General features: G+C 39.5%; 1 protein-coding gene across 1 annotated transcript in view; it reads right to left on the bottom strand.

The window, feature by feature from the left end:
• Positions 1–445: 445 nt before the first annotated feature.
• OTOP1 (otopetrin 1) overlaps positions 446–16,328 on the bottom strand; it is a 51,322-nt gene continuing 35,439 nt past the window's right edge. Inside the window, exons 4-7 of the mRNA XM_073657371.1 lie at positions 15,649–15,707; positions 11,973–12,103; positions 8,042–8,973; positions 446–4,159 (exon numbers count right to left, since the gene is read on the bottom strand). Coding sequence (XP_073513472.1) covers positions 3,989–4,159; positions 8,042–8,973; positions 11,973–12,103; positions 15,649–15,707 — 1,293 coding nt within the window. The 3' untranslated portion in view covers positions 446–3,988. The remainder of the gene's footprint in view (positions 4,160–8,041; positions 8,974–11,972; positions 12,104–15,648; positions 15,708–16,328) is intronic.

Here is a 16,328-nt window from a genome sequence, read left to right as displayed (position 1 = left end):
TTTCTCATTAAAGTCCACTCTGCACCCCATCTTGACTGAAAAAAACAGACATGTAGAAATTTTTGCAAATTTATTAAAAAAAGAAAAACTAAAAAAAAAAATCAATAAAAAATATTTGTGATATATCTTTATGGACTATGACTCTCTTGTAGGAAATAACTTATGATTCTATCCACTTAGCATTGTTACTTAGGCAGTATTATATGTAGTTATTTGTGAACTGCATGACAGCACACCATATAAAGGGATTACATTGGGCACCATATATTGTAGGGCAGACACAATGTTGTATAATTAAACTGGTTCATCCCTCTAGAATTTTGTCATTTTTGCCCAAAAAAACAAACTAATCTTAAAAAGGACAATGCTATTAAACACATAATGAAATTTTAGAAATGCAAATAATTAAAGAACACAAGATTGGACGTGGCATACGATTTCACATATTTAATAGAATGGAACAAAACAGTCATTTAAACATTATAGAACTGTTATCGCTAGTTGAATACATGTAGAACAATGTACAATAATTCAAAGGTTTGACCTGGGGTATATAAAATAAGTATTATGTAGAATCATGGCTATTTACATAATTTTTAGTTCATATGTTCACAAATTACAGTCACAGAAAAGGAACCTTACTTTTTTTACGTAAAAGCCGGAATAACTTTTAAACCTACAATAGTGTGCAAAAGTTTTAGGCAGGTGTGGAAAGAATTCTGCACAGTAAGAATGCTTTCAGAAATAAAAATGTTAACAGTTTATTTTTGTCAATTAACAAATTGCAAAGTGAATGAACAAAAGAGAAATCTAAATCAAAGCATCAGTTCTTCTACACATCAACATAGTTTTTGAAGAAACTCGGCAAGGAGGATGTCTCAGACATCTTGGAGAATGAACCACAGATCGTCTGTGAATGTCACTTGTGTAAATCTGTAAATCTTCTGTCTCTTCATGTAATCCCTGACAGACTCGATGATGAGGATGATGAGATCAGGACTCTTTGGGGCAATATCATCACTTCCAGGACTCCTTGTTCTTCTTGACACTGAAGGTAGTTCTTAAAGACATTGGCTGTATGTTTTGGGTCAATTTTCTTCAACAGAATAAATTTGGAGCCAATCAGACGTCTCCCTAATAGTACTGCATGATGGATAAGAATCTGTCTGTATATTTCAGCATTGAGAACACTAAAAAATGGGCACTGTTCAAGACCTTAGATGCAGTGGTTGGCCAAGGAAACTTAGCATAGCCTATGCAGAACACATCATACTTACTTCCCTTCGAAATGATGTCCAGCAGTGCCATCAGCTAAGAACTGGCAGCAACCAGTGGGACACAGCTACACCAATCTAGTTTTCAGAGACATCTGTCCAAAAGTGGTCTTCCTGGGAGAATTATGGCCAAAAATTGAATCCTCAACATGTGAACAAGATCAAGGACTCAACTATGCACAAAAATCCTAGGAACTGCAGTTTAGAAAAATGGCAGCTGTTGCGCTTGCCTGATGAGTCAAAATGTGAAATATTTGGCTGTAACAGAAGGCAGTTTGTTCACCGAAGGGCTGGAGAGCAGTACAATAACGGGCGTCAGCAAGGAATAGTGAAGAATGATGGAGGTTCCTGGCAAGTTTGGTGCTGCATTTCAGCAAATACGGTTGAAGATTTGGTCAAGATTAATGGTGTCCTCAATGCTGAGAAATATAGGCACATATTTATCCATCATGTAAGATGCAGTGATAAAGAACGCAAGTAAGCGTTCGAAACGCGTCTTACTCCCCTACCCCATCTATGCAACCTTTGTAATTTTTTGCAAGTTTTTAATGGACGGAAAATAAAGAAAGAATTATTTTACCAGACACTGGAACAACTATTCCTTTTTTTTGAGCATATTCTGGTGTGGCAGAAAAAGAAAGGGAAAAATCAGCTCACCCACCTAGAAGATCAACAGCACGGAGCCAGGAGTGCTACCAGACGAACAATGAGGAACCAGGAAGATCCAGCTGAACAAATCTTCTAAAATCCATATTTTATTGGGTCATGCAAAAAATATTAAAAGTCCACCTTGGAGAGGAACAGCAAACGCGTTTCGAACTATAAGTTCTTAATCATTGCAATGATTAATGAGTCCCGGAAGTGATGAGATGGTCCCACAGATCCCTGATCTCAACATCATCCAGTCTGGGGTTACATGAAAAAACAGAAGATCTGCGGTTAGTTCTCCTTGATATTTGGAACAACCTCCCTGCCGAGTTCCTTCAAAAACTGTGCAAGTGTACAAAGAACAATAGATGAAGACAAAGGGGGGTAACATCAAATATTAACTTGATTTAGATTTCTCTTTTATTCATTCACTTTACATTTTGTTAATTGATAAAAATGAACTATTAACATTTCTATTTTTGAAAGCATTGATATTTTGCAGCATTTTTTCCACATTTGCCTAAAAATTTTAAGCAGTACTGACCTATTTTTTTTTTTTTAAATCTCACTGAGATATGTTATCATGTAGGGAAGATCTGTGCAAGTCAATGGGTGTATGACAACAACGGATAGCACGTGCAAGCTAGACTCTGATGAAACACTGATGAAGAACGGTCTATTTTTTTCTCAGATCTTAAAAACACGAAGGTCTGAATGAGGCCTCATAGACATGCTTTTTTTCATCCGGGTCAAAATTCAAGTCCCTGTCCTCTTTATTCTTACTACCCTGGTCAGTTTGTTGATGATTTCCCCTGACACTACGAAATACACCCTGCCAGCTTCCAAAGCTGTGTCCCAGACTGTGCGTATTTGGGCCTGTAACACACGTTATATGCCTTCTTAGATGAGGCCTTAGTTGAGAAAAAGTAAATATACGTCTATGTTTTTGGCACATAGTTAAATAATCATAGGAAAACAATTAACGGAAAAATGATAAGGAAACTATTCTGATACTCCAAACAGCACCATATAAGAAGAAAAAAAAAATTAGATTTTTGTTTTTCATATTTGATTTTGTTAACCAATAATGAAGTCTGGAGATGAGAAAAATGTTGGATAACTGGGCATAAATATGAGGGGGACCTGGGCTAAGGGGCATAAAACGCTTACAAGTAATGAATCATTAAACGCGAACAACATATGAAAAAGAAATAACATACAATATAAGAAAAAAAAAACATATCTGTGCTTGTAGCTACATTGGTACTTGGTATAACACAAGATCATGGATACATTAGATGCATTGCCATCTTGTAATGTGATGCCACAAATCTAGGATATGGCATCATGTTATGATTGGTGGTGGTTGGATTTCTGTGACCCACACAATCCTGAGATTGAAGGGGCTCCAATATTAGTTGAGCATTGCTTCTCATTCATTGTGTATTCCTGCACAGTGATATCCCACCCACCTGCCATGCAGGAGACCTTACGCGCAGGAGACCTCACGTACACCTCTACTCAAGTAAATGGCCAGCTCCTTCATTCTCAGGATCAGCTCAGGTCCCAAAAGCCACAGACCATAAAGTGATCTCAAATCCTAAAGATCCATCACTTTACAAGGTGATCTTACACAGGGTTGGCCAAGATTGGTAAAAAAAGGGTTTTCTGTTTTTCCAGATATAGTGCCATTTTTGTCTATGGCTGAGTCTGGTAATATTGCTCATCTCATTATTTTAGATGGCCTTTTTTCTAATCCTGGATAACTCCTTTAATAAAACAAGATATCAATACAGATAACAACGCCTCAATATATCTGCATTATACTTGGAAATGTTCTAACTACTTTCTACATATTTAGAATTGGATATAGATAATGTGCAAAATATGAGATTGTCACTTGGCTTATGTTTCCAAGAAAGTCAGAGTTGACCTCACGCCCACTCCAAAAATTTCAGTGACCTGGATAAGTACACCCCGATGCGATAGTGTGACACACTAAAAGTTTTGTGTTCATTTAGGCCATGTTTTGCGTCTTTTTTTTTTTTTTTTTTTTTTTTACACGTTTATGCCTTACAGTAGACTTCAAATAATGAAGAAGCTGAATGCATACGGTAGAAGATGGAGAAAGGCATCGCAAGATTGACAACTGTGATCCAGGGTTCAAAACCAAACACAACTTCTTCGAGACCATTGTCATACTGGGGGCGGCAGCCAAATGATGGAGGGATCCAAAGCTGTGATAAAATATATAGAAAAACATTTCAGATTACAAAACTAAGAATATAACATGTCGTTGCAAATATTTAGCTCAATCTGTTTCTCCAATCGTAGCATCATTGTTGGCCTATGGCACTGTAGTGTTTTGGAACCACTGTATGAAAAGTTTAAAAATAATCTGTCCATAGGATCAACCCTCCTAAGTCACCCATGTGGACATGCAGGTCATAGAAGGTTGGAGAAAATGATACCTTGTTATTTGTTATCCGATGTCTTAGACCACAGAAATCAACATTTTTCCTAATATGTAAATTATCTGTTAAGATTTATGGGCGGGACATAGATCTCCCCAAGAATCTACCTCCAGAACTTATTTTAAGTAAAAGGAGGAGTTACCAGTGTATGACATGTAGTTCAGGTGAGCAGACTGTCAGTTACTACATGTCTCACACTGGTAACGCCCCCTTTCATTTAAATTAAGCTCCCGAGGCAGATCCTCAGAGAGGTTTATGTCTGGCCCACAGATCTTAACTCATTTATATATTTAAAAACATGAATTTCTCTGGAATAAAACATCATATTACAGATATCAAGGTATCATTTTATGCAGCTATTTTCTATGACCTGCATTTCCATATAGACAGATTAGGAGGGATGAGCCTGCTGAAAGATTCCCTTTAAACTCAATCTCTGCCCACCTAGCTAGTTGACATCTCCTCAGTGTTCCTCTTTCCTGCTGAGATCTCACTCTGCTCAGTACAAGCTGTAGTTGTCGGTCAAGCTGGGAGGGCAGAGACTGAATACACTTGGACTCATGGGATATTCCATTCTTTAGATGAACTCATAAAATGCTCATCCTAATATCAGTAATATACACATCCCACAATCCCACAATGTCTGTCCGCCATCTCATCCTTCTTCTCTGCCAGATTTCTAAAACTCAACATGGATAAAACAGAGTTCATCATCTTTCCACCCTCTCATTCATATCCTCCATCTGACCTATCAATCAACGTCAATGGCTGTTCACTCTCCCCAGTCCCACAAGCTCGCTGCCTTGGGGTAACCCTGGACTCTGATCTTTCCTTCAAACCACATATCCAAGCCCTTTCCACTTCCTGCCGACTCCAATTCAAAAATATCTCCCGGATCCGTGCATTCCTCAGCAAAGACTCTGCAAAAACACTAGTGCATGCCCTCATCATCTCCCGCCTAGACTACTGCAACCTCCTGCTCTGTGGCCTCCCTTCCAACACTCTTGCGCCATTCCAATCTATCCTAAACTCTGCTGCTCGACTAATCCACCTATCCCCCCGCTATTCCCCAGCCTCCCCCCTCTGTCAATCCCTTCACTGGCTCCCCATTGCCCAGAGACTCCAGTTCAAAACCCTAACCATGGCATACAAAGCCATCCACAACCTGTCTCCTCCATACATCTGTGACCTAGTCTCCCGGTACTTGCCTGCACGCAACCTCCGATCCTCACAAGATCTCCTTCTCTACTCCCCTGTTATCTCCTCTCCCACAATCGCATACAAGATTTCTTCTGTGCTTCCCCCCTACTCTGGAACTCTCTACCCCAACACATCAGACTCTCGCCTACCATGGAAGACTTCAAAAGAAACCTGAAGACCTACCTCTTCCGACAAGCCTACAACCTGCAGTAACCACTGCTCCACCACATTACTGCATGACCTCCTCTATCCTCACCTACTGTATCCTCACCCATCCCTTGTAGACTGTGAGCCCTCGCGGGCAGGGTCCTCTCTCCTCCTGTACCAGTTGCTGACTCGTTTTGTTCAAGATTATGTAAATGGTTTTGCTATGTATACCCCTATCACATGTAAAGCGCCATGGAATAAATGGCGCTATAATAATAAATAATAAATAAATACAGCCATTTTGACATAGATTATTACCAGTCACCAGCCTCATTAGATCTATTGGATCTATTTACAGGAACCTGACAAATTGCCCAGGTCTCCCAAATCGCCACCACGTATTATTGCTGTGTTAATATCCTACCTAACAAGCCCTTTCTATTAACTAATTGATTTCGGCTTACGATAAAAAAAATTAATAACTGTACTGTTAATTAGTGGGTAACTAGTCATGGGGGCATTGTTTTCCCCAAACTAGCCATCTCATTAATCATGTTATCACCCTCCTGTGAGTATGAATAATGTTCAGGCACCTGTACAATGACCCCGTCGAGGTTTACGTCTCAACATAATTAGTGGGATGGCTAGCCTGGGGAAAACAACGCCACCCTGACTAGTCACGCACAAATTAGTTTTGTGTTTCATATATGCAGAAAGAAGCGGGATTCTCTGACAAAAGATTTTACAAAGTTTCCTATATTCGCTCGTATTATTGATTTATGCAATTTTTGTTGACGGTACAGTTCCCTTTTACTGAGTTATATATATATGAGAAATTGCTTGTTTGTCTTTTATTAAGTGCTTAAAGAGGTTGTCCACTACTTTTACATTGATGGCCTATCCTTAGGATAGGTCATTAATGTCTAATCGGCCAGGGTCCGACACCCGGCACCCCCGCCGATCAGCTGTTATCGGTGGCGGCGGTCAGAAGTGCTTACTTGCGGAGCTGGCCGTCTTCTGGTAGTGGCTGAGGCTTGGTACTCCACATCTATCTCCTATTCAAATCAATAAGAGGTGGATGTGTAGTACCCTGCAGCGGCCACTAGAAGTAGACTGCCAGCTCCGCAAGTAAGTGCTTCTAGCCGCTGCCGCCACCGATAACAGCTGGTCGGCGGGGGGTGCCAGGTGTCGGACCCCGGCCGATCAGACATTGATGAGCTATGCTAAGGATAGGCCATCAATGTAAAAGTAGTGGACAACCTCTTTAAAAGTATTGTCAGATGTTTCTCTGATGATACTTTCTTCTAGTCATTTGAATGCTGCAGCCAATCAAAGTAATCCTGTGACATTCGGATAATGCAGTGATTGTTTCCAAAGTTTGCAGTGAGCTCCGGTATGGCCTGTGCTGGATTCACAGGGTCTGATGGAAGGTGAGTATGCCTCGGTTTGTAAGGCCTCATTCACACGTCAGATTTTCACATACGAGTGCTTTCCGTTTTTTTCACACGTACCTATGACAGTCTATGGGGCTGTTCACATGTCCAATTTTTTTCCTCGGTCCGAGTAGTCCGTGCAAAATGTCAAATCGAAATCAGCAATGCAAGTCTATGGGTCCGTGAAAAAAAAAAATCGGACCGCACTCGGGTGACATCCGTGTACTATCGGTTTTCACTGACTGCTAGATAAGAGAAGGTGGAGATTTATTTTTTTTTCTCATCAGTGAAAAAAACTGATGAAACACTAACTAAACTCTGGTGAAAATCGGTCCGTTTTTCTCGTACGTGCAAAAAAACTGATGTCTGAATGAGGCCTTAATCTGAAAAGACCCATGCCTAAGAAAAAATAGTTTTCAAAGTCAGACAACTCCATTAAGCTATTTATTTTTATGGGATCTGTCATAGTTCAGCAAGATGTGTAGTTTACAGCAACTCAAATGAATGAGAGATAATCGAAAAATGTCCATTAATAGTACAGACAAGAGGATGTGCCAAAGTATTGCCTCCCCTCCATGGTCATGGGAGTGGCAGGGATGCAGCATATTGAGAGGAATCTGTATAGATAGTCTGTAGTGTGACTATTCTGCCTTTTCTACACATCCCATAATGCAATAGAGTTGTTCTCTGTTATTAATCCTCTTGTTTTCTAATTATAAAGAGATGACTCTGTTGACCATCTCCCAATCTGCACAACAAAGCTGAAAAGTCAGCAGCATAAAAAGTAGCATAAAAAAGTAAACAGAAAACAAAATCGCAGCATTTTTGCACTTCTGACCATACATGTGGAAGGAAAACTACTTACCGAAATGTTGCAAAGGAAGAGGAATGCCGCAATGTTTTTGAGTATTCTCCGTTTCTTGTTGAGTTTTGCAGACCTGTTTGCTTGTATAGCCATAATGGATGGAGCAAATCTGATAGAGTTATTGTTTTCTTGATTCTTTTTGTCTTCTTCGGAGGCTTCTGCCAAAGACAGTTCTGAATTGGACATGTAAGGGAATTCCTTGTTGCAAATAGTGACTGATTCATTGACAACCTCATACGAAGGGCTGAGGGACAATGCGCTTCTACCAGACAGAGAAAATATCCTTTCAATGGCCCGGCTATCCATAGGTTCCTCTTCTTCCTTACGGTGTATACACTCAATTATAAACAGATTCTGAACGTACTTCTCGATAATAACCAGGATAGAATAAGGTAAGTTGTACCAAGCATAATCAGGATGAGTCTCAGCACAGATAATGGCCAAGATAGAACCCCAAGAGATGAGCCAAGAACCACACGCAGAACCAACAAGAAGATCCGAGTCCAGTTTCTTAGCAGGACTTTCAGTTTTATCCAATGACTTATTTTCCAGTCTGTAAATGAAAAGACCAATGATACCTGCCGTGCACATAAGTGTCAACACTATAATGGCAAAGACGTAGAACATGGTGAGGGCCAGCTCACTTTTGCTCTTTGATCTTCCAATCTGAATGAGATAGACAACCAAGACGGCAATGGTGGTCGTGAGAACGATCAGGCCCATAATTGTGCCAGCTGTGATACCGTGAAACTTGAAGTGGATCTTCTGCTGCTGGTGATGCTTCACGGTGCGCCCAATGTTCTTCCATAAGACGTACAGCATGGTGGAGGACAATATGTGGTACTCAATCGTGAATGGATACAGATAGTAGATACCTTGGGAAAAGATGGAGCATACATTGGATGTGCAATTGCATTCCGGTGTATGGTCATCTATAAAAAAAAAAGAAAATAGAATTAAGTTGTGAAAGCACTTTTTATACAAAGATATGGTTCATACCCTAATGCATTACCATTGTGGAACAATATGTGTCTACTCCTGTCTTTAAAGAGATTTCACTTTAATTATTAATTTCCAAAATCAATCATTTACAAATTCTTGTTTTGATTAAAAGTAAACATAATTCCAGGGTCGAAAAGCCGTATTTGTACGATTTGTCCTTAAATGTGTTTCTGATGTGTCCAATGGTGTGTATGTGGCATGTACCCAATGTATCAGCGGCATGGATGCAGCATTTGTACAGTGTATATGTGGTGTGGAAGCGGCACGTGTATTTTACATGAGTGATGTGGATGCGGCATACGTCCTATGTGTGGATGTAACATGTGTACAGTGGATATGTGGTTTACATGCGCCATTTGTCCTCTATGTAAGTGTGGATGCTGCATGTGTCCTATGTGTGGATACGGCATGTATCTTACACATGAGTGGTGTGTATGCAGGTTATATCCTATGTGTGAGTAGTGTTTATGCATGTGTTATATGTGTAAGTAATGGGTAAAGGACCTTGAAAAAGTATTCATACCCCATAAACTGTTCTACTTTTTTTACACGTTACACCCACAAACTTAAATGTATTTTATGTGATATACCAACACAAAGTAGCAAATATTTGTGAAGTGTAAAGGAAATGATATATAGGGTTTTCTAAATATTTTAAAAATATAAATCTTAAAACGTGCATTTGTATTCAACCCCCCTGAGTTAATACTTTGTCGGACCATCTTTTACTGCAACTACTGTTGCAAGTCTTTTGGGGTCTGTCTCTACCAGCTTTGCACATCTAGAGATAGCATTTTTGCCCTTTCTTGCTCTAGGTCAGTGAGATTGGATGCAGACATCTTTGAACAGCAACTTTCCAGTCTTATCACAGATTCTCAATGGGATTTAGGTCTGGACTGTGACTGGGCCATCCACACACAGGAATATGGCTTGATCTAAAATATCCATTGTAGCCCTGGCAGTATGTTTAGGGTCATTGTCCTGCTGAAAGGTGAACCTACGCCCCAATCTCAAGTCTTTTGCAGCCTCTAACTGGTTTTCCTCCAGGATTGCCCTGTATTTAGCTTCATCCATCAACTTCCCATCAACTCTGAACAGTTTCCTCTCCCTGCTGAAGAAAAGCATCCCCACAACATGATGCTGCCACCACTATGTTTGATGGTGGGGATGGTGTTTTCAGGGTGATGTGCAGTGTTAGTTTTCTGCCACGAATAGCCCTTTGCATTTAGTTCAAAAAGTTCTACTTTGGCTTCATCTGACCAGAGCACCTTCTTCAACGTGTCATGTAGGGGGACACACCTAGATTGTGAAAGAAGGTGCTTGGGTCAGATGAGACCAAAGTAGCACTTTTGGGCTAAATGCAAAATGCTATGTGTGGTGTAAAATTAACACTGCTCTTCACCCTGAAAACACCATCCCCACCATCAAACATGGTGGTGGCAGCATAATGCTGTGATGATGCTTTTCTTGAGCAGGGACAATGAAGTCGGTCACAGATGAATGGAAGATGCATGGAGCTAAATACAGTGCACTCCTGGAGGAAAACCTCTTAGAGGCTGCAAAAGATTGAGATGGGGCGAAGGTGAAAACATGTTCACAGATGCTCTCCATCCAATTTCACTGAGCTAGAGCTAGTTTGTGAAGAAGAATGGGCAAAAAGTTCAGCCTCTAGATGTGCAAAGCTGTTAGAGACAAACCCCAAAAGTCTTGCAGCAGTAATTGCAGCGAAAGGTGGTCCTACAAAGTATGGACTCAGGGGGGCTGAATACAAATGCAAGTTACAATTTTCAGATTTATATTGTTAAAATATTTAGAAAACCATGTATCATTTTCTTTACACTTCACAAACACTTGCGACTTAGTGTTGGTATATCACATAGTGGGCGTAACGTGAAAAAACGTGGAAAAGTTTATGGAGTATGAATACTTTTTCAAGGCACTGTATGTGCCCTCTTTCTGAGTAGTTAACAGGAGTCCTATACATAAGTGGTGTGGAAGTGACCTGTGTCGTATAGGAGTCATGTGGGTGCGGTACGTGTCCTATGTGTAAGTGCTGTGGATGTAACATATGTGCTAGGTATAAGTGATGTGTATGCGCATATTGCTATGTCTGAGTGGTGTGTATTTAGCTTGTTCCTGTTTTTGGGGTTGTGTGTATGCGGCATGTGTATTATTAGTGAGTGCTGACTAGGCAGCACTTGTCCTATGCATAAGTGGTCTGTGTGCGTGTGTGTATGTGTGTGCGTGTGTGTATGTGTGCGTGTGTGTATGTGTGCGTGTGTGTGTATGTGTGCGTGTGTGTGTCTAATATGTCCAATGCATTAATGCTTTTCATACAAGATTTTCCAATCTTTGTGGTTGTTGCCATCGAAAGCTTGAAGGTTCAGTCACAATCTTTGCACATGGGCCGTTGTCTGTTCCAGGATTTAACCATATATAGCAAGGAAGCCAGAAGTGGAATCTGACTCAGGAAAGATACAGCAAGTAGCAAGCTGGATGTATTCACTTAGCTGGCCTCGGTTATATCTATGTACTCTGGCCAAGGCAGAGTTGTTAGTTGGTTTCTCACTGGCACACAACTCCTTGTGCACCCACTCATCATCCCCTCTAGATTTGCATGTTACTCACTAGAGAATATACTAAAAAATAAGACTATTCTTTCAAGAATGGGCTCAGTGTTTAGCACTGTTGCCTTTCAGAACTGGGGTCCTGGGTTCAAATCTACCCAAAAACAACATTGCCATGGAATTTGTATGTTCGCCTTGTTTTTGCACGGGTTTCCTCCAGATGCTCTGGTTTCCTCTCACAACTCAAAAGGTCTTCCTATGAATTTGGCACAAGTATGTCTGAAATAGGGAAATTAGATTGTGAGCCTCACTGAGGACAGGGACTGTTATTTTAACAGAGGTGGTAACAAAAGCTTTCTTACCCATTGTTATATTCGCGAACCCAAGAGTAATGAGTCTTTCCTTATGTTCATTCAGCTGGTGCTTGGACTCTGTTAAAACTCCATTAGCCCATAACAGAAGGTTTGTAAACACTGCGTGGATCAGACCAAACCTAGAAAAGAAATCACAGACAAACTTATATCTCCGAGAGTAAAAAAGTACTCATCACTACCTAATAATGAGATCCAGAAGAATCTAGAAGCCAAGGCCCATGGGTTTATAGAGAAATTCACTTTCTCTGAGAGGCACTGATCTACACATCATACTTTATTCTTTGTCCTCAAAACTTCACTTCAGTACATTTGAACATCTGGACCTGCTTAACTACTTCTGGACCACTGATAAACTTTAAATCTCGAGGTGGTCCATGTTCTACTCTGCAGTGACATTCTAAAATGTCACTGCATTATAAAGCAGCTGCACATTGCTCTAATACAGACATACTCCCCTTAGAAAAGGCAGAGACAGTTTATTATAGCCTCTGCCTTCCCGATCGCTGTATACACAGCACTGAACAAGCACTATAGTCAACATAAAGGAAACACTAACAACGCTATCTCCTCCTGACCAAGTGGTCATGTGATTGCTGGGCCGAGGGAAGGTACAGTAGCTACTGGGTGCTAGAAGACCCAATCCGCTCAGCTATGCAGCCAGAAGGAGGAAGTATTTCCACTGTAACTGGGGCAAATACACCAGCCCCAGTTACAGGGGAATTCAGGTATGAAAAAATAAATAAAAATTTAAATTCCCCCCAATGGTATTTTATGACTTACGGGGACACTATATTTGAAATAAATGGAAAATAAATAAATATGTAAATAAATAAAAAGAAGGTAAAAATACATAAATAAAGTATATACCAATCCAAATAGTTGTTACTAGCCCCGCCCGTGTAAAAAAAAAACATGTTTGATATATAAAAATAATTGATAAAGAAAAGGGATTAAATGGTTGTAAAATGTATTTTAGTGGTCTTATGTGTTCAAAATAATGCAAAACCATGTGAAAAACAGAAACGTATTTTCTTAATTTTCCCACTGATATTGCCAAATATCTGCAAAAAAAGAGGGTATGGCAATGAGGGACAAATGAAGCACCAGGTATCACGTAAAAAAGATGGAATGAGCAAACATTGTACAGCTCTTTCAAACACATGTACAAAAAAAAAATCAGAAAATGTGCCTGGTTAGGAATGGCGATAAATGGCCCAGTGGGAAAGGGTACCCCTGTTTGACAGGAAGTTGCTGCTTCTATCAGACTTATACTGTAGACTACAACACCCAATATATATTATATCTGACAAGGGGTCAATGTGTTAAAAAAAGACCTTTATTATAACAATTTGGGTACATGGCGGCAAAGAAAAGAGCGTACACACATATATACATATATAGCAATACCATATACTAGTATATATGTAAATATAGTATAGTATATATGTAAACTAATATATGTAAATATTTGAATTGCAGAGACACCAGGGCTAGATAGTAGTAGCTCCAATTTTGCTAATGCATACTAATAGTGTATCCTAGGTCACATAGTAAAAGGATATAATCCTAAGTAGTAAAAGCCAATATAGGCATTCCCAAGATGATGATCTTTTGGTGTATACATATATCAGGGGATGTATCATATCCAAATAGGTTAATTCCCAAGTAGCAATGGTGTTATATTAGATTCATTCATACCTGGTATAACGTGTCTGCATGATGATGAAGGACGCACCGAAATGCGCGTCAGGGCGAGCGCCACACTAGGAGTAGGACCATTGAACCCAGAGCTATTGCAACACGTGCAGACACTTTATACCAGGTATGAATGAATCTAATATAACACCATTGCTACTTGGGAATTAACCTATTTGGATATAATATATCTCCTGATATATGTATACACCAAAAGATCATCATCTTGGGAATGCCTATATTGGCTTTTACTACTTAGGATTATATCCTTTTACTATGTGACCTAGGATACACTATTAGTATGCATTAGCAAAATTGGAGCTACTAATATCTAGCCCTGGTGTCTCTGCAATTCAAATATTTACATTATACTCACTAGTATATGGTATCACTATATATGTGTGTACGCTCTTTTCTTTGCTGCCATGTACCCAAATTGTTATAATAAAGGTCTTTTTTAACACATTGACCCCTTGTCGGATATAATATATATTGGGTGTTGTTGCTGTTTTCCGATTGGTCTACCAATTTATTTAGCAGATATACATTTTGTCACTATGTGGATTAATTGGACCATTAAGAATATAAATAAATACAAATGTATATCATCTGCTTGTCCTCTGCAACATTTTTCTAATTATACTGTAGACTAGTCTATGATGGAAATAAACTTAGTTCATTATTTACTATAGCAGAATAGTCAGCTGAAATAACAGCAATGTGAACAAACAAAGTACTGGTCAAACAAGAGGTATCGGTGAAAGAGATACTCCGTCCAACAGCACATTTGCCAGTGACGTGATTGTTGGCGACACTACATGGCAATGACATTATTTTGTCTTCAATTCTTTTGTTTTAGAATATGACTAAACGGAAATACTTGATTGTCTACTGCCCAAAGTCAACACAGTCTCCATGTTTTTCCAGTGTTCTAGATTCTCCCAACCATGATATTGGCAGCTGTTGCACCTTACTTCGACGGTTCTGCCTCCATAGGATTTCAGGTTGCTTAGTTAATTACAATGGTTCTGGTCATAAAGTGCAAAATTAGGGCATCAGGATACAAAGCAATGTTGGTTCCTATGGGATTCGGATTCTGCATGTAAACATGAATTACTGACTCCTTGAAAATTAAATGAAGGGAATGGAGCCCTTATAGTAGTGTCATGCAGCCTAGATTGAGCTGATCCGTGGTGTCCGAAGGTCACCCAATTTGAAGCTTTTTTTCCCCTCCCAGACTGAAATATAACAAACACTGTGTCACGATTCCACAACTCAGTGTGTCTTGGACGCAATGACTGACAGCTCAGTCATCCAATCTATGGCAGGGGTGTGCTAAGCTGTCGGTATTTTGACTGACAGCTCAGCTGTCCAATCTGGGACTGGGAGGTGCTGAGCTTCTTTCAGGTGTTCCCTGTTCTAAATGATTACCCAGCTACTTAACAAAGCTGTCTGCCGCAGATAACTGCCAGTTGTAGCTTTCAGCTCTGTGTGGCTTGTCCTCTGTGATTTTTGCTCTGAATTCAGACATTCTGATCTTCTGTTACTGGATCTTGGATTTGCCTATTGACTACCAGTTCGTATTACCCCTTTTGTCTTGACGCACCCTGACCTTGTAATTCTGACTCTGGATTGTGACCTGATGAAGCCAGGGGTTTTACCCCTTTGTATATGACGAGCCCTCTTGGTATCTGACCCTGGACCTATTGACTACCCAAGCCTCACGGTGCGTCACACATTGCATAAAGTCCGTCTAGAACCTACCAACAGGAGGAGGCATAAAACAGGAGAGTGAGAGAGTGTAGGGACTATGCATCGAGATAAAGTATTGCTGAGTCTGCGATAAAATGATCAGTCTCTAACTCTTTTATTTGTTTATTTTTTTACACAAGCAGCTGGGTATAGGCTGTAAATGAGTCCATACAATAAGTAGTCTAATATAACCTCCAAAAATATGTTATTCATTTACCTTTCCAGTGTTTTAAATGATTGGATGATATCTTTGGAATGGAACCATAAAAAGTAGACCTACAATAAAACACATCATATATTTCTATCACATATACTGTATATACATTGGACAGCACAATAGCAGCTGCACAGAACACAAGGAAAGCAACTTTTTTATGTCACTTTTCTTTTAATGTCTTGTATAATTCATTGACTTTTTTTGTGCAGAATTATTCATCAAAATAGCTCACATGGTTCATGAATTTGGCACAAAATCAAAAATGACTTTTTTTGTGTGTCATTGTTTTTTTTCACCTTTAACTTAGACTGTTAAAACGTTGCACACAAGTCTAACATTTGCTCAAAAATTTTTGGCTTACCAAAAAAAAATTATGGGGGGGACTGGACTATATTTGCACATAATTTCTGCTACTTTTTAAAATCACAATTAAAGATTTGACCACAAAAATATGGAGAAAAAAAAAATGACACTCACAATGAAAAACAAAAAAAGAAGGCGAACATACATAAAATAGAGTTCAAAACATGCGCAAATTAAGAGAACAATTTTGTGTAAATCAACAGGATCAAACGTCATAAAGAACCTAGGGCCATAGTCTTATCAATTAACACTATCTTGTTAATCAGTTTACGTTTTTAAAAAAAAGTGAAAAGACGCAAATAGCAATTATGGCAAAG

Source organism: Phyllobates terribilis, unplaced genomic scaffold, assembly GCF_046119375.1.
Source record: "Phyllobates terribilis strain yellow unplaced genomic scaffold, ASM4611937v1 Scaffold_1__5_contigs__length_1240528914, whole genome shotgun sequence".
NCBI lineage: Eukaryota > Metazoa > Chordata > Amphibia > Anura > Dendrobatidae > Phyllobates > Phyllobates terribilis.
This window is presented reverse-complemented; position numbering and strand designations above follow the sequence as displayed.